The 19,081-nt window shown below is 53.0% G+C and overlaps 2 protein-coding genes across 3 annotated transcripts in view; one reads left to right on the top strand and one right to left on the bottom strand.

Moving 5' to 3' along the window:
- Oxtr (oxytocin receptor) overlaps nucleotides 1-11,439 on the top strand; it is a 15,494-nt gene extending 4,055 nt beyond the window's left edge. The window contains exons 3-4 of the mRNA XM_013010355.1: nucleotides 4-787; nucleotides 11,192-11,439. Of these exons, the coding sequence (XP_012865809.1) occupies nucleotides 4-787; nucleotides 11,192-11,439 (1,032 nt within the window). The remainder of the gene's footprint in view (nucleotides 1-3; nucleotides 788-11,191) is intronic.
- A 5,442-nt stretch (nucleotides 11,440-16,881) lies between these two features.
- Cav3 (caveolin 3) overlaps nucleotides 16,882-19,081 on the bottom strand; it is an 11,126-nt gene continuing 8,926 nt past the window's right edge. For both annotated transcript variants that reach the window (XM_013010440.1, XM_013010439.1), the window contains one exon: nucleotides 16,882-17,520. In XM_013010440.1, coding sequence (XP_012865894.1) covers nucleotides 17,179-17,520 — 342 coding nt within the window. In that variant the 3' untranslated portion in view covers nucleotides 16,882-17,178. The remainder of the gene's footprint in view (nucleotides 17,521-19,081) is intronic.

The following is a 19,081-nucleotide window of genomic DNA, read 5'->3' on the forward strand; positions in this document are numbered from 1 at the left end:
GAGGCGCTGGCGCGCGTGGAGGTGGCCGTGCTGTGCCTCATCCTGGTCCTGGCGCTGAGCGGCAACGCGTGCGTGCTGCTGGCGCTGCGCACCACGCGCCACAAGCACTCGCGCCTCTTCTTCTTCATGAAGCACCTGAGCATCGCCGACCTGGTGGTGGCCGTGTTCCAGGTGCTGCCGCAGCTGCTGTGGGACATCACCTTCCGCTTCTACGGGCCCGACCTGCTGTGCCGCCTCGTCAAGTACCTGCAGGTGGTGGGCATGTTCGCCTCCACCTACCTGCTGCTGCTCATGTCCCTCGACCGCTGCCTGGCCATCTGCCAGCCGCTGCGCGCGCTGCGCAGGCGCACCGACCGCCTGGCCGTGCTGGCCACGTGGCTGGGCTGCCTGGTGGTCAGCGCCCCGCAGGTGCACATCTTCTCGCTGCGCGAGGTGGCCGACGGCGTCTTCGACTGCTGGGCCGTCTTCATCCAGCCCTGGGGACCCAAGGCCTACGTCACATGGATCACGCTCTCCGTGTACATCGTGCCGGTCATCGTGCTGGCCGCCTGCTACGGCCTCATCAGCTTCAAGATCTGGCAGAACCTGCGGCTCAAGACGGCGGCGGCCACGGGCCCGGCGGGCCCCGCCGCCCTGGCGCGGGTCAGCAGCGTCAAGCTCATCTCCAAGGCCAAGATCCGCACGGTGAAGATGACCTTCATCATCGTGCTGGCCTTCATCGTGTGCTGGACGCCCTTCTTCTTCGTGCAGATGTGGAGCGTCTGGGACGCAGACGCGCCCAAGGAAGGTAGTGCAGGGCTCCCGGAGGGAGGGGTGGCTGGCCAACCGGGTCTGAGCTTCCAGAGTTCTGGGCCCAGCGACCCCTAGCCCTGGGCAGGCTGGCTTTATAGACAGGCAGCCTCTCTGAGCCTTGATTCTGTCTTCCCTGAGGTGGAACTGATAAAGAGTTCCAGCCCTCATCAGGTAATGGGGGAACAAAAGGAGAAATGGCAGGTAGAGTGCTTAGCACACAGGCCTTGCACGGCTCCTTGTGAGGGAGGGGAAACTGAGGCAGGTAACTGCTTTTCCTGCAGTTAGCCAGTGGCGGAAGAAGGTTTCCAACCTGGGCCCAAACCCAAGCTCCTATTTGAAGTCCAAGCGTCCCTTGGACAGGTCACGAGGTCAGGTTTGGATGAGGACAGCCTCAAGCTGGCCCTTTCACCCAGCCAACCAGACTCGCAAAAGGCAACTGTTGGGGCATCCTGGGGAGGCGAAGGCAAGCTCCTGAACCTCTCGTTTAGTGGGGGTAATGAGCCTCACATGTGTGCATGGTGGCACACATGGGAAGCCCTGAGCAGGCAGATTGCAGAGGTGCCCAGGACTAACGCTGGTGCCAGCCAGAGGCAGAAGCAAGGAGCCAGGTTTGGCTGGGAGGCTGGGAGAGATGTATTTCTGCTCTGGAGGCTGCTCAGGTGATAGGATGGTGGCCTGTGTTTGTCAGAAGGCACAGGAGCATCCACAGGAGGGGGTTTGGGGAACAGCTCCAAGGCCTCAGCCTAGAGTCAATAGCACCTCACCTCTGCCAGTTCTAGTAGCTTACTGGGAAAGATCATGGGCGGGGTGGTCTGCGCCTCAGTCCTTCCTTTTAAAGGTCCCTTGCATACATGGGGGAAGCAGGGGCTTCTAAGACTGGCTGGAAAAAATCCAGGAGTTTATTCGCACCTCCACCCAGTGCAAATGTCCCGGCTCTGATGGGATCGTCATGACACCCAGCAGTCACAGACCCAGCACCTTGGGAATCTGAAATCTCAATGCAAGCCCTCTTTTCCCCATTCTGTAACTTTGCTTTGCTCCCTTCTATACACCACAGACTCCTGGCTTTAGGGAGCCATGCCGTTTGCATCACAGGGTCCAGGACACTCGCCACTCAGCATGTACAGAGGGCCTGTGGTCCTCAGAGTGAACGCCATACTCGCCATACCCTGCGACGAGGGCTCCGCAGAACTCAGCCTGACTTGACATCTGGTCTACGGGCCAGGCCTTACAGAGGGCTCAGGCCCCAGCAAGCGGAAGGCGCACAGCCAGTTAGGGGCAGAACAGTGACTAGAGCTGGCTTTGCTGCCCTGGGATTCGTAGCATGGCCAGGGAGCTGGGATGGACAGAAACCAGTGGTGGGTATTTCTAAAAAGAGCAGTGGAGCATACCTATTTCTCCAGAAGCTTGAACATCAACCACTGAGGAAGTGAACCTCGCCTCCCTCAGCACAGGGTTAAGGGGAAACCTCCTGCCCTTCCTAGCCCAGCCCTCCCTCCCCTTGCTGTAGCGGCTGGCTTTAAGGATGAGGACATGTCTCTGCTGTTCATTCCGTGATGTCTCCCTCTCCTTTCTGCCAGTTCTCAGGCTGCTTCCTGGTGTCCCGACACACCCACCCTCCTCCTTTTCTTTTTCCTCCCACCTAAAGAAAGAGCAGATACAGCCAACCCTTGGGTCATGACTGAACTTGCGGTCTTTTTTATGCTTTCAAAGTACCTACCTGAACAGCTTACTTTTCCTTCTTAAAATTAGACAGGTAGATAAATGCAGATAGGTAGATAGAGGGATGGCTAGATAATGTTGGAAGTTTTAGCACCCAGCTGAAGTGGAGCCAGAGCCTCTGGGCACATGGAGTCTTCCCAAGGTCTTCTTGTGAATGAGAGCATCAGTAGAGGTGGCTTCTGTTCAAAGTCAAGGTCAGGGAGGATGTGGCGGTCTAGGAGATCAGGTCCTGTCTCCTTGGCTCTTTGGCTTCTTGCCTCATTCACAGGTAAGGACGGTGTCCCATGAAGTGTCCGAGGCTTCTGTACGGGTGCTGAGAGCGCAGTGGAGAGCACTCGGGGGAGGAGGGCTCCGACACTGCTGAGGCCGCCCAGTGTTTTTACGCGCACAAGCCCACCCAGATGGGAGCCTGGTGGGAAGGATGTGGCTCTGGCCACCAGCTTGGCCCAGTCTCATTTCGGCCTCTGGGAAGCTTGGGTATAGGACAAGATCAGCCGGAATGCATTCCCGTGTCCACCAGGCCTTGCTCTAAATCACTCCCGGGAGAGTATGGGCATGAGAAACGGTGCTGTGTGCAGTCACTTGGGAGACGTGACTCACCCGGCACCAGTAAGTATGGAAGTCAGAAGGAAACACATATCCAGCCGTGCAGGAGCCTCAGACTGGCGTCAGGGTGAATGGTTGCTCTCTGGAGGCAAAAATATCTGCACTAGGGAGTCCCACGCCACACAGGACATCATCACACCAGGCTGGGGGGGAGGGGGTCAAATAGGAGCTCTGCAAGCTTCACTGATGGGGGACCCATAAAGGTAAGAGGGGTGGACATCGTCAGCGCCCTCACCACAGACCCCACAGCCTCAAGTGCTCTCTCTTCCTCTCTCATCTGTCTGTCTGTCTCTTTCTCTCTGTCTGTCTCTCAGTCTGTCTGTCTGTCTCTCTCCTTTGAATGACATCTTTCTCTACGAGCACTACCATCATGGGTTCAGAGCTCAGGCCCACTGTGTTCAGGTCCCTCTGTGAGATCAAATACCTCGGCAGAGGCTCTGAAGAGGAGAAAGCAGTAAGATGACAACAGCAGTCACAACGGTGCCAGTCTGTGGGCACAGGCCCCGCTGGGTCAGTGCAGCTGGGTGGATGACCAGAAGGGGCAGGCTGGCGTGCATCTGGGGCTCCCTGCCGGTGCACACGGGAGGGGCTGGCTCCCTTCTCAGAGGCCCCGGCGCCCAGGAGAAGTTTCTGAATGAAAAAAAAAAATCGTAGCCCCATTCATACCTTGTACACGCATCTTTGTATTTCAGAAAGAATAATGCTTCCCCCCCGCCCCGCAACATGCTGATGTTTATGGAAATGATCACATGCCCCTCACGCTGGGAGGCACGCTGGGGCTGAGGTTGTCGCCCTGGACCCCTGGGGTCCACAGGTCTTGTGCAGGGCCAGGGCACGTGGAGCCACAGGCAGCCTGTGTTGGAGCTTGGTTGGCACTGCATGGCCTTCGGGTCTCCCCCTGGGCGTCCACTGTCTCCGTCCGCAGCAAGGCCTACCTTGTGGGTCTTGGAGGTGGGGTAGACGGGGCCACGGGATCCAGGTCCTCTCCCAGCCTCCCCGTTCTACTTCGTAAACATGTGGGTTGTGTCCTTGAGACTGATCGTGCAGATCAGCAGGGCTTTCCGGCGGAGCAGGGGATGGATGTGTTCTTGAGCCTGGGCGGAGGGGAGTGAGGCTGGAGCAGAACTTGGCAGGGCAGTAGGTGATGTGTCCAGTGAGCGTGAAGGGGAGGAGCTTCCCACTGTGGGCGGGGACACTGGTGCCCTGGACACCTACCTGGTGGCAGGGTGATGTCACATCTGTGGGGTGTGGGAGGAGGTGCAGAAGCGAGGACCCGAGGGGTGTGAAGAGCTGGACTGGGCAGATGGGACACTTTCTAAGCAGCAGCACTGCAGGGGAACGGGAGCCTGGGCCTCGGTGAGTACCACATGGCTAGTGAAGCTGAGGCTCTGGGCACCGGCAGGTGTTGGATGGGGACGAGTGTGCTGGGGGCCTGGCGTGCGTGCTCCCTTGACTTCAGGAGGCCCGGTGTTCAGCATTTTTCTGACTTCCAAGCCTCCTGTTTCTGGGGCTCCAGAATCCCTGTGGTGTGGCCTGACTGCCTTCCTTCCCGTACCTCTGTGCCCTTGGTAAGGTCCCTTTGGAAGAACTTGCCCTCCATGTGACCTAGCCCCATGGAGATCAGCAGGAAAGCAGACAGGCTCTGCATGCTCAGCCCCACAGAGCTCTCCGGCTTGGCCTTCTGGGTATCACATTTTTGGAATTAGGTGGACAATGAATGGGCAAACTCTTGTCCGATGGGGCAGTTGTGGGTTCTTTTCTGTTCTTGGCGAATGCTAATGTTTTCCCTTTGGGTTTCTGCTCCGAGGTGGCTTCATTCTCCACCCTTCCAAAGCTTTGATTAATTACAGGAAAAGGAAATTTGTTGGGTGAGATAACAGTCTCTCTGACTTTCCTGCCTGAGCTGGCTTCAAACGGCAATCCTCGATCTCAGTCCTTGGAGTAGCTAGGATTACAGGTGTGAGCCAGCAGGGCCCAGCTCCAGCCTGGACTCCGGCGTGTGGCGTGCAGTCTGCAGAATCCTATCCCCCAGGCCTGGGCTGCATTCTTGGGTCCTGGGCTTTTGGTGCTGGGTCCTGGGAGTCAGCCTTTCCTCCTAGGTTCAGCTAGAGCAGACGCTTCCTATCACCTGACCCAGTGTTTCCTTGCTTCGGCCTCTGCCCACTACGCCCTTGCCTCACACCTGAGCCAGCAGTCACTCTTGCTCATTCTATTTCTCTACCCTTGACCTTGATATCTGTGTCTATATTCTGTTGTCAGGCAGAGAAATTGTCTTTCTGCCTTTCCAACGTGCCAGTGGCAATGGCTGATTTATCAGGACTTCCTGTCTGCTAATTTCATGCTTCGATTCAGGTCAGTCCCTTATCGACCTCTTCCTATTTTCCAGTCTCTGCTAGCAGCTGGGGACAGAGCCACGAATGGGACATAGTCACCAGCTAAGGAGTCTAAGCCAAAGTAACGATGCAGTCGCAGAAGTATTTTTTGTCACGTAGTGTGAATACCCTGAGGAGGCATTACTTGATTCGGTCTCCCTAAGGGAGAAAAAAAATCAGAAAGGATTCTGAGAGAGAGCAGCATTTGAAAAGGGTATTGAAGGATAAGTAAGAGCTTGTTGCACAAAGCAGCGAGTGCAGCTTTTGTGTTGAAATTGGACAGTTACCTTATTTTCTTCCCTTACAACCTCCTATGCCGCTTGGAACGATGCTTCTCAAGCTTTATTTGTGCACAGGTCATCTGAGGACTTCCTTCAAATGCCAGTCCGTTCAGTGAATCTGGGGTGGGGGCTCCAAGACTCTGCAGTTAGTGGACAACGATGCCTGCATGGCACCCAGAAGCTGATCTTTATCAGGTTTGGCATCCACCTTCCCACTTGTGGCTCCTCAGCGGATGGGGCGGGCCTAGACATGTGCAGGGAGAGCCAGCTTTTCTCCTAAAATACGGTTCTTTCTCAGGCCCAGCCCATTGAGCCTGAAAAGTCATTTGGATTTGACCAGGGGCAGAATCTGTAGCTCATACATCTGACTCTTCATCCCAACCCTGCCATAGGTGGGCAGATCACACATCAGTGAATTTTAGAAAAATCGTAGTTACAAAGTTATGGTCTTTCCAAAGATAATATCTTATTGTATATCCTGGGCCTCCATTCTTTTTTTTTTTTTTGTCCTGGGGCTTGAACTCTGGGCTTGGGTGCTGTCCCTCAGCTCTTCAGCTCAAGGCGAGTGCTCTACCACTTGAGCCACAGCGCCACTTCCGGTTTTCTGAGTAGTTTATTGGAGATAAGAGTCTCACAGACTTTCCTGCCCAGGCTGACTTTGAACCGCGCTCTTCAGATCTCAGCCTCTTGAGTAGCTAGGATTACAGGTGTGAGCCACTGGCGCCCGGCATGGGCCTCCATTTTTATTCAAGCATACGTTACTTTTTTAAAGCCTTCCCCTAGACTGCCTGCTAAGGACCCAGACAGTCCCCGCAGATCCAAAAAAGGCCTTCCACCCCGATTCCTCCTAGCCCTGGCGTAGGTCTTGCTGCTGGCGTAGGTCTTGCTGCTGGAGTAGGTCTTGCTGCTGGCGTAGGTCTTGCTGCTGGAGTAGATCTTGCTGCTGGCGTAGGTCTTGCTGGGCGTGCCTTGTCTTGTCTGAGGGTCTTTTGCGGGCCTCACAGGATGGGCTGGACCTGACTTTTCTGAGATGGATGAGTTGCTCCGTGCATCTGAGTTGTGCGTGAAACACGTTAGTTGTCTCAGAAACAGCACAGCCAGGAGAGGCTGTGGCCAGCTGCCCGTCAGCTGTTCTAGGCTAATTTGGGCTCTCAGTTCTCCCCGAGTGCCGGGAAGTCCGAACGTGGGAGTTCTTGAGGAGTGAGTAAAGCCAAGCCAGCGGGGGTGGAATGCCCAGCGCATACCGTCCTCCGGTGGCCCCAGGGCCTTGAGCCCTCCATGAATCATAGAGCTGCACAGAAATATGCAGCAGATTCTCCTCTCCCAGGAAGAATCACCCAGCAGGTGACACCGGCCTCTAATGCGTGGCCACTTCAGCTCACGGTCCTGCTTGGCAGATAGGAGTTGTTCACGTGACGTTCCCCTGGTTCTCAGCCACTGCACCAAGTGCTTGGCCTCCCCTCCCTGGCCCCCTGTCTAATGCTGTTCTGGACTTTTACCCCCCCCTCCAGTTTGTGAGTCTCTTGAGGGAGGGCTAGGATTCAATAATTCCATTTTGGTTCCCTGTGGGAGCCAGTGCCTGGCATAGATTTTGTCCTCCCCCACAAAATGCCCTAGGCACAAGCCAAGCCGCCCCAGGGCAGCCTCTCAGTTGCCATGTCTCCCAGAAGGACCGACTGGTGATTTCTGGCTGGTATCCTGGTCCCCGGGGAAGGCATGAACTTTATGGCAGGTGAGGAGGAGATGTGATTTTATAACCAGCTCTTCCACAAAGACCCTGATGTCTGAACATGGCCCATGACAGCCGCAGCCTCCTTTCAGGTTTCTTTTCCTTTATAAAAAATATTATTATTATTATTTTTGGTCATGGGGCTTGAACTCTGGGCCTGGGTGCTGTCCCTCAGCTCATCATCTCAAGGCTAGCGCTCCACCACTTGAGCCACCATTTCTGTTTTTTTCCGCATATGTGGTGCTGGGGAATCAAACCCAGGGCCTCATGCATATGAGGCAAGCATTCTACCCCTGAGCCAACTTCCCAGCCCTATTTTTTTTATTATCTTTAAAGCAGTTGCCATTCAACAAAGTGGTTTATGACTACATTACATCTTGATCAATCCCCACATACTCCTTTCCTCCTCATTTTCCCTAATTTGTAGAATATGTACTGAATTTAGTCTGCCATTTAACAAACACTGTGTGTACTATATGTATCTTGATCTGTGTCATCCCTGCAACATTTTTGCCCCTTCAACTCTCCCCTTCCTCAAAAGGGACAGTCTCGGGAACCTTCCTTGTCACCCTAGCTGCAACCTTCCAGGAGCACTTGCTCCCATCGACCTGGTCAGGACAGTAGCTGAGCTGCATTGTCTGCTGTTACCGGGGCCTTAAATCCTGGATAGTGCTTGGATATCGCAAACTTGTCTTGCAACAGTCCTGTGATGGGACCCGTACAGCTGGAGGACCTGAGAAGAGGAGAGGTTAGATGATTTCCCATAGAATACAGAGCTCCCCAGGGGTGGAGCTAGAGTTGATGCCCTAGAATGGATGATTAGGAAGGAAAGGCAGCACAGGGTTCTGGTGTGCGGCAGTGTGGGGAGAAGGGGTCTGAGCTTGCCATGTGCTCTGCACGCCTTCCTACCCCTTAACCAAAGATTGCCTGGCCTTTTCAGTCCAGGGCCCGATAGCTTGTACGGCATAAAGTCTTGGTCACACCTATTCAACTCTGCCATAGGGAGCTCTCAGGTGAATGGCCAGGACAAGGTTTTGATAAAATTTATAAAAATAGCAGGCCTACAAGCTGTAATCTACTGACAACTTGTCAGGGGGCAAGGGTGGATGATGATTGGATGGACAGACGGATAGATGGATGAACAGACAGATGGACAGACAGTCAGGAGGTCCTGCTTCCTCTCCCAGGCACGGTGGGGCTCTTGAAAGATTGCTGCTGGGTAGTGGGCTGATCAGCCAGCACTTAGCCCAGCAGGGAGCCCCGTTTGTTCCAGAAACAAGAGAGTTGTTCTCTCTGCTCCTCAGAGCACACCGGGAGTGTGATTGCTCGGTCAGCCCATGTCTTTGCTTTGGGACTGGTAAGATTTTACTAGTTGGAACCGATGTGGCACATGAGAATGCCAGCCGAGTTATAACGAACCAGACCCCATTACGGAACACAGGGTAACTTGCTGTGAGCTCTCCAGGAAGTCTGTCACCTGGTCTGAACTTTGCTCCTTCATCTAGAAAATGGAGTCAGGGCTGCTTCAGGAACTACTGTTCTGGCTGGACCTATGCAGAGCTGCTGATAACCAGACTTGTCTCCTGCTTCCTTGGAAATGACACCATGAAATGGAAGGGCAATGTTTCCCCGGCTTTGTTCAGTTCTGGTTCCTTGATAATCAAGCAAAGCCTTTCTAGACATCAGAGAGGGCAAGCCTGTAGCCTAAACTTGGCTCAGAAGTGCAGAAGGCAGGGTGAAGTGAATCCATCATCGCCCGCTCGGAAGCTATCCACAGCTCCGCTTAACCTATGGGACATCCGCTCCATCCTCTTCTTTCTGGCTTCTTCCCATCCTTGCCCCATGCAGTTGCTGAATGTCCTGACCTGTGCTCACCCCTGGGCCTGCATTCCAGCTGCTTCCTCCCTTTGGGGTGCTTTCCAGGGCCTACCCATGTGGTTGGCTCTGCCCAGCTCCGCTCTCAGCTGCCCATGGAGGCTGGAAGTCTCATCCTTGTGAACTCCTATCTTTGGATGATTAGGGTATCATGAAATTAAAGACATTTCAAATGAGTCCTTAGTGCTGTCCGCTGGACAAGAGCAGGTTTGGCTTAGAGAGGGTTTTTCATAACCTCAAAGAACCAAGCCGGGTAGATCAGCCACTGCATCTGTGGCTACCAGGAGGGGGCAGTGACCCAGCCCTGGTCCTTGCCTGTCCCCCAAGCTGGCCACTCACAGGTAGCCAGGCTACCTGGTTTCTTAGCAACTCATTATATACTTGTGTTTTTGCCCTATAATGTTTCTTTTTTTTTCTCTTTAAAAACAGATTTATTTTTAAAAAGCCAGAAGATTTTTTTTGAATGCAAAGAGGCAAATCGCTGTTAGGGTTTTAGAATATTTGCAAGTACATAATGAGGTGTCATGAGATTCATTTCTGGTTCGTTTGCTGATATATGCTACTTAAGGGTGTGCTGGACGATGTGCTCCCCGCGGCTGCGCTTGGGCTGTGCTGACACGGGAGAGGCGTGGCACCATGTCAGCTCCGCAAACCGCGCTGACTTGGGAGCATTTGGAATTGGGGCTTTTCATCTTATGAGTATGTAACACTAGGCCCAGGTGTGACATTTCCTTCTGTCGCATCTCAGAGCCTCATTCGCCCTCGTTCTTCACTTTGTGGCTGATCGTTTGTTTCTTAGTGTCGTGTACATTATTTTTATTTTTTTTAACCTCTTGTGTGAGTTTTGAACATCTTCTATATTTTTAGTCTGGCAGGTGATTTTTAATTTAAAACTTGAATTTATCTCCTCACCCACACAAATATATATATATATATATATATGCATATGTGTATATTTACATGTATAGATTTACAATTCTCTTGTAGCGAACGTAAGGAGTTGGGTAGCACTGGCTTGCTTGCTTTCATTCATGATAACGTCACTTTCCAGGATGAGAGCCTCTCCTTTGCTTTCTGAAAGGTCTCTTTTGTAATACTGTCTGATGTCCTTTGCTTTTGTCCCACCAGACGCCACCGGTTAACAAGACCAGTGGTTCTCAGAACTGGGTGTGCATCAGAACTCGTGACGACACATGCCCAAGCCCCAGCTTCCCGGTTTTACTAGGTAGCTCCAGCCATGGGCCTGAGAACCTACATTTTCAGAAAGTTCTCAGTTACCTCTGGGCTCTGGGAGCCCACGTTAGGGCCTCCAATGGACGGCTGCCTCTGTGCCCCAGGCCTTGGTGCCTGTGGGTGCCCGACACACTCTCCTGGTCTTCTGTTGGCATTTGTGTCCAGCTCCTGCAGTGCCTGCAGCCCAGGGAAGATGGCTTCTCTGGCTTGAGCTCTTAAATTCTGGGTTCTTTCTGCCAAAATTTGCAGGAGAAACGAGAGCAGTGGATTTCCAGCTCTATTGCTGGACGCATGGCCCCGCGGGGACGGGGATTCTGACTTCTGTTGTGTTTTGGGGGTTTCTGGGTGTCCTCTCACCTCATCTGTTGGCAGGAGATGTCTACAGTTTACCAGGCTTATGGTCATTGAAGGAAACTGAGACTTGAAAATTTTTCCTCCACTTGAAATGACCCGGGATTAAGATGATTTTCTGCGCGATATTTCTCAGTGGAAAAGAAACATTTTGGGGGGCGTACTGGGATTTGAACTCAGAGCCTAGTGCTGGACTTTGACAGCCTCCTCTCTTGTCCTCCATCTCACAGCCTCGGCCTTCATCATTGCCATGCTGCTGGCCAGCCTCAACAGCTGCTGCAACCCCTGGATCTACATGCTCTTCACGGGCCACCTCTTCCACGAACTCGTGCAGCGCTTCCTCTGCTGCTCCTCCAGCCACCTGAAGGGCAGCCGGCCCAGCGAGACCAGCGTCAGCAAGAAGAGCAACTCGTCCACCTTTGTCCTGAGCCGCCGCAGCTCCAGCCAGAGGAGCTGCTCCCAGCCCTCCACAGTGTGACCCACGGCCAGGCCGGGGCGCCTCCGAAGGCCAGGGCCAGCCGACGGCAGGCTGCCCTTTGGAGGCTGTGCACGTAGGTGGATAAGGGGCCTTCGGCTTGTCTTTTCCATGGCTTGAGTGCTGGGCGGGTTCTGGTGCGTGGTGGGGAGGTGGTCTTGTTGGTGGATGAGAGGTTGTGGTGACCTCTTCTGGGCTCCTATGTGTGTTCTCCTCTCCATCCCCCCCTCCTACCCCTGCACGCATGTGCGCATGCGTGTACACACACACACACACACACACACACACACACACACACACACACACACACACTGTATTTTCACTCCAATATCTTTTTACTCATTTGTTCTGAGCTCTTGCCAAAGGTAGTAAGTTTAGGGTGGGTCAGGAAATCCAGTGTTCTGGGTTTGGGATATTTGGTGGGGATAGGATCTTAGATGAGAGGTTGGTGCTAAATTCCTCCTGACCTCCAGAGTGCTTTCTGCCCTTGAGTGGTCCAGTCGTAGCATCCTGAGGGACCAGCTTGTAAGAGGAAGCCTTACAAGCAGTGGGTTCCTCTGTCAGATCATCTGACACAGAGAGCCAATGAGAACCCGAGTTGCAACTATTTTAAGAAGATAATCTGTAGTGAATGCTTGGGAAAGAAAAAGATAAAAGATCCTAAAGGAAGACAAAAGAAAGAAATTCTTTGTTGACGACACTATTTTGTACATACAAAATCCTAAGACATGCAGACACATGTGCACACGAACATCCCTTTTGGAACTAATGAGTTTAGCGAGATCACAAGATTGATACAGACAAATCAACTGCATTTCTCTAGTCTACTGATGAACAATAGAAAAATGAAATTAAGAGGCATTCCATTTATAATAGTAACAAAAGATACTACTTTAACGTGGGAATTTAAAGATACTGTTTTAATATAGGAATAAATTTGATGACAAAAAATATCAGGCTTGTGCCCTAGAAGCTGTGAAATGCCTCTGAGAGAAAGGAAGGGAGATTTAGCTGAGTGCAGAAGCGTTCTGTATTTGCGGATGAAAGACAGTGTTGTGAAGATGGAGTCATTGTCTCCAAACTGAACAGATGCCATGCAGTCCTGATCAGAATCCTAGAAGGCTCTTTTCTGAAATTGAGCTAGTTCTAAATTCATAAATGAATGGAAGGAACACAGAATGCCCTCCCCCCCTTTCCTGGAAAAGAGGTACAAAGTTGAGCTGGGTGCTGGTGGCTCACACCTGTAATCCTAGCTACTCAGGAGGCCAAGATCCAAGGATCATGGTTCTAAGCCAGCTCAGACAGGAAATTCCATGAGACTCTTATCTCCAGTAAACTACTCAGAAAAAGCCAAAGATTTTTTTCCAAAGAAGATCTACAAATGGCCACTGAACACAGGAAACAATGCTGATCATTATTAGGAGAATATAGGGAAAACAACAGCCAGGGTCCACCCCACTTACCCACTAGAATGGCTATACCCAAAAGGATGGACAATAGTAAGTGTGGCAAAGAGGTGGAGAAACGGGACATTGATGGTAAATAATAACAGCAGCTGTAGGAACCAGCAAGGCTGCTTCTCACAATAGTTACACAGAATACACAACAGGACTCGGAAATGATCCAATCTTAGCTATTACCCCAAGAGAGATGAAGATATACATGTTCCCCCAAATGTGTATGCTTGCCCTCATTCCACCCCTTCTTATTATAGCTTCACTATGGAAATACCCACGTTTACCAAGTGATGAGTAGATACATAGGAGATAGGATATTTCTACAACGGAACATTAGTCAGCCATAAAAATAAATGAATTACCGCTTCAGTCTGTAACATGCATGGACTTTGGAAACGCTGTGCTAAGCTAAAGAAGCCGTTTGTCAAAAACCACACAAAGATCCCATGCGAATGAAATGGTGGAATGAGCAGCAATCTACACATAGAATATGGAATCCCAGTTGTGGGGGAAGGAGCTATAAGGAGAACTGGGAAGGGCCTGCTCCCACGGGGGCTGTTTGGGGATGAGGAAAATGTTCTGGAATCTGAGGTGGTGGTGTATGATTTTGAGAGCATTAAAGACCGCTGAACTGTATTCTTAATGGTACGAAAGAAAGAAATGCTCACCAGCTGAATTCAGAGAAAGCCATCATTGCTGGACGCATTCCTTGGACTCTCACCTCCCTGAGCTCTTGTTTCTCAGGTGACTCGCAAGAGACTTTCCAGTTTTGGCCAACAGCAACAGCCATCCAGACATCCCACCTGGTCTAATAAAGGCCCCGGGGATGTCTTGCCCCTGCAGATTTTCCCGTTTCGTGCAGTATAGCCATTGCGAAGGTTTTGCTTCTCTGATAAACATGTTCTCCAATGACCCTTCAGCCTGGAGAGGGTGGGCCGGGCCCAGATCTAAGACATAAATACCTTCAGTTGTTAAATACAGGTCTCGAGCGATGAAAGGTTTTCTGTCTAGGACTGATCAGCTTAGAGCACTCTGGGGCGTCTTTTAATATCCAGACCCATTATCGGGCTTACTGAGATTCAGAAAGAGCTCTTCATAGAAGATGTAGTTTCCTATTTCTCTCTGCATAACACACTTCTGTTTCTTCCACAGTGCTGAAACACACACGCACACACATGCAGGCACACACTAGGGTCTAGATGCTCTGGAGAAGAGAGACGTACATGCAGTATTCATGCACACGCTCTGCAGCACCAGCTGGAGACAAGGCCGAGTCCCCTTTGGACTGAGGCGCCGCCTCAGGCACGGAGTGTCACCGGCAGCCGCTTCCTGCTCTTGGGAAGCCAGCTGGATGCCTGTCCTGGACCTCGGGGTGCCCGGCGTGCACACGCTGCACTGGTGGGCATCCTCGAGGCACAGATGCCAATGGACTCCACCACTGCGCCCAGTAGTTCTCACCAGGGCCGCCATCTCCCCGGGAGCCCTGGAGTTGTGGGGATGCTGGGCCTCAGGACCTGCTGGGGTGCTGTCTTCACGCACACATGCCCTGGCCGGGACCGTGGGTCTCCTTAGGACACAGCAGTCAGGGGGGGGGTTATGACAAATAAATGCATTGCATTCCAGCAGCTGCAGATCTGCGCCCTCCCCCATCTCATCCCTGACACAATCTCCCTGGAAGGCTGCGTGCAGAGCTCCCAGAGGCTCAGCCAGACCCCGTGCCTGAGCCCCACACCGCCTTTCCTGCCTTCCCAATTTTCACATACCACACGTGGGGGCCACACGTCCAAGGACCACACCTTGGGGTGTGCAGAGACCACACCTGGAGACCACGCCCCACGCACAGGCTGGAGCTGCCGGTGAGTGACCATCATGGCTCCGAACAGCAAAAGCGAATGTAGTGATGGAGCCTTGTTTCTTTAGGCCCTGAAAAAGCAACCCGGCCATGATGCTTCTTTGGGGTTGTGTCTTTGCATCACCAATTCAGGCAAGAAAGGGATGGGAGTGCAGGCTGTCTTTGTGAAGATCCTGGGTTCAGTGTTCCCCCTGTCTTGTATTCAAGTGAATGGAGTGCCAGTCAACATATACTGTCAATTCTTTGATTTGGTTCCACTCTGGTCACTTCCTGCCATGTCTGTATCCTGTGCTGAGGGGGGAACGGGGTGGCCAGTCCTGAGATGTCTGCTTATACAAGGTGCACTTAATAAACTATTTTCCCCCACATATTGCTTTGCCGTCTCTCCCTCCCCACCAAACCATAGTTGGTGAATTGTAAGCTGCATGTCCTGGCAGGGTCATTTGCTGGGGACAGTGCAGGGGTGAGGCAGGGCCAGAGAAGGCCAGAGAAAGAGGCGAGGTGCTCTTTGTTGGAGGATGCTCTTGGCCTCTGGGAAAAATATTTTCTGTGTGAGGTACTTGGCCCATCCTGTGCCAAGGCCTGACTCTGGAGATAATTTGGAGATGGGACTGTGGATGGACAGATGCATAGACCGATGGACATGTGATAAAGCCAAGGTGATAAAGTGTTGATTGCAGCTCCAAGACAGTGGATAGACACAAGTATACAGCAGACTCACCTTTTTCTGTGTTTGAAAATCACATAAAAAGGGAGAGAAAACAAAAATCAAGGGCCACACTTTAGATGTCAGACCAACCATAGAGATCATTTGTGATCGCTCACTTTGTGAGAAGGGAACAAGGCAAGACTAGAGCTGGGCCACGCATGCCCTGACTCCTGACCCATGTGCTCCACTCCACGCTCCACGCACGCCGGCGCTCCACTCCACGCACGCCGGCGCGCTCCACTCCACACGGCCCCCAAGACCTCGGGCTTGTGGCTGGTACCAGCCTCCCAAAACCTGCAAGTTCTGAGGGGATCCTTCATGACACGTGGGTGTTGCTTAAGAAAAAAAGAAACAGGAAAGGGTCAGATAGACGTGGGCAACACTGTGGCTTCAACAGGTTGTTCTTATCACGGAACTTGTCAGAACCTTCAAACACGTAGTGTCTATTGAGAGTCTCCAAGAGAAACATAGCAGCGCTTTTTAAACAACATTCTTCACAACGCCAACCTCTCCCCACTGCTTTCTTTAAAGTTTTTCTTTTTAGGACTAAGTTCTGATGGGGCACTTGGGAAAGGCAACTGTAAGATTGCATTGGTGGGTTCGGTGTGTGCCTGCTTTTGGGGGGAGAGATGGGATGTGTGCATATTCTCTTGCTTTCACTTCCGGGGCAGAAGTTGCACATAGGCCAAGGGGCCAGGCCGGCCAGGCCAGAGGCTACTGTCCTGCAAAACAAAGGGAGGTTCAGCCAGGCCGAGGCCCGGCCCTGTCCTCATTGGTGCCCAGAGAATGAACCTGCGCCCCTAGCCAAGGGCATTTTCTTCCGTTGGTGTTCATTAGCTGGCTCAGTGGCAGTAGAAGTCATTTGGAATAATTTGAAACAGGTGCTCAGCCAATAAGCCGACTCCTAAGAATAAAACACATTTGTGTTGTTGTTTTTTTTTTTTTTAATTTTTAATTCGGCCCAGCTGAAGACAAACCCACTTTTCCCCAAGTGTGTTTGTCGAGGCCGTGAAGGACACTTTTTTGGAGCTGGTCAGGATTATACTGACTTTATGGATATAAAGAAAACATAGCCAGCCACTGGTAGCTCACACCTATAATTCTAGCTACTCAAGGAGGCTGAGATCTGAACTTCACGGTTCAAAGCCAGCCTGGGCAGAAAGTTCGTGAGACTCTTATCTCCAATTAGCCACCGAAAAGCGGTAAATGGATGTGTAGCTCAAGAAATAGAGCGCTCGCCTTGAGCAAAAAAAAGCTCAGGGATGGTGCCCTGGCCTAAGTTGAAGCCCCAGGACCAGCGTGAAAGAGAGGGGGCGGGGGAGGAAACACAACACCCCCAAATGCAGCCAAAACCCTTTATTGGAGTTAACTGCCCCCCACCCCACCCCACAGTCACTTTTTGCTGTTGCTGTTGGGCGTGTGTGGACAGGTTGACCCCAGGGAACTGATGCTGGTTGTGCTGTTACAGTACACATGGACGCAAAGACTTGCAGTAGCTGCCTCTTAGCACACCCCCTTCCCTCAGGCCGGGTCTCGGGGACATGGCGGTGGGGCTAGGATGAGTGGCGGCCTCTGTACTTATGGGCTGGACTGTCTTTTCTTTCCCTACACTGTGTGCTCCCGTCTGAGGGGAGGAACTCTTCAGAGGCCTTGTGGAGCGGTACCAGGGGACCAGCCTGGCCCGATTCCCCCCTGCCCTGCCAGTACCACGGCCCCACCTGGCTTTAGGTCTCTTTCCTCAGGACCATCTTGATGCTGCTGCAGACCTGGCCCATGGCAGCGAAGAGAGGGTTGCAGAAAGTGCGGATGCACAGGGAGTAGATGTGGCTGATGCACTGGATCTCGATCAGGTAGCTCTTAATGCATGGCACCACCGCCCAGATGTGGCAGAAGGAAATGCAGGCGAACAGGAAGCCCCAGAGCAGGGCCAGCGGCACGCCCAGCAGCGTAGACAGCAGGCGGTAGCACCAGTACTTGGAGACGGTGAAGGTGGTGTAGCTCACCTTCCACACACCATCAAAGCTGTAGGTGCCCACTGGTTCCGCGATCACGTCTTCAAAGTCTACCTGCAGAGGGAGGAAGGGGAGTCTTCAACTCATAACATCCACGCACCACCCCTGCTTTCGTGTGTACAGCCGAACCCCTTCCCGGGGCTTGTGAGACCTGGAAGGCTGGATCCCTTCTCTGGAAGATGCTGGCTCAGCGGGTGTGGGTAGGGACTGAGACTCATTTTACAGAGTCTAGCCAACCCGACACCGCGAAGAAGTTACTCCAACGCTCACATTCAATGGGTTGATGTGTGAGACTGGCCGAAAGTCTGCCCAGAGCCAGCGTCACAGCCATGGCTCCTGCTGTCACTGGGATCTGCAGTGTCCCTCACCGCCCGCGTGTTCCAGGCTTGCTCTCCACGGTGATGTTACCAGAAGGTGGTGGGACCTTAAAGGGTGGAGCCAGACCCCCGGGGGTGTGTCCCAGACGGGAATTGTGGGGCCTGGGCCTCTCCTCTCTTCACTCCCTGCCTCTGCCGAGATCAGTTTGCTCCCCTCCATGCTCCCACCATGACGGACAGATGGACGGACTGCCAACAGGACCCAAAGTATCCAAGGGATCACAGACGGGCACCTGCACAGCTGTGAACCACAATGACCTTTACGTGAGCCGCTCGCCCAGGCATTTGTTATAGTGAAAAGAAGCCCACTGATGGGCGCCCGCACTCTCTTATTTTGGGATGCTGAGGGACTGGGGCTTCACCGGGGCAGTGAGAGGAACTTCCTGCAGGAGGAGACGTGTAGCTTACGCTGGGATTTGAAGGTAAACGGGGACACGCGGGTGGTGGACTGGAAATGACCAGTCGCAGCTGAAGGAGCAGCAGTGGCTCGCAGCTGGTGGCCATGGCAGTGCGGTTTCCGCGGAGCTGCGGTGGTGCAGACGGCCCAGGTGAGTGCAAGGGAGCCAGCGCGAGCTGGAGAGAGAGGCCGGCAACTCACAGGGGGAGGGCCGGGAGTAAGGACGGTGTGAGGGCCAGCAAGGACATGTGGCACTGGTTCAGAGGGGGTGGCGGTGAGTTGGGGGGCGCTGCTGTGGGAGCTGTGGCGGTGAGTTGGGGGGCACCGCTGTGGGAGCTGTGGCCTGTGACCCACGAGGCCCTTCCTTAAAGAAGGTGAACCACGCGGTTACAAAGATGCCCCACGCGGTGGTGGCTTGGCCAGTGTGCAGAGCCTGGGGAGGAGGCCATGTTGCTGTTGTCCAGTCCTGCAGCCATCTCGTCCCTCACTGCCCCACAGAGGAGAGGACTTGGGTCCCAAGTGGCAAGTGAAGAAAAAAAAATCAGGAGACTTAACAATGACAAAAAAGGAGAGTTACTTTGGGCCCCTTGCCCGGTCTTCGTGGGGCCCAGGTTTGCACTAAGCATCACTATGGAGATGACGACCATGACCCGGGGTGGAAGGTCAGAGGCTGACCAGTCCACCAGGCCCTTGGAAAGTGTGAATGGACGTCGGGCTCGGTGACTGCGGTGCCCAGGAGGTCTTGCTCAATGGGACGCTGCCGGGCTGTGCTGTGGTCAGCAAGCAGAGAAATGCCTTTGCTATAATTAGGATCTTAAGTATCCCCAAGACCTGTGTGTGT

Source organism: Dipodomys ordii, unplaced genomic scaffold (assembly GCF_000151885.1).
Source record: "Dipodomys ordii isolate 6190 unplaced genomic scaffold, Dord_2.0 Scaffold12, whole genome shotgun sequence".
Classification (NCBI taxonomy): domain Eukaryota; kingdom Metazoa; phylum Chordata; class Mammalia; order Rodentia; family Heteromyidae; genus Dipodomys; species Dipodomys ordii.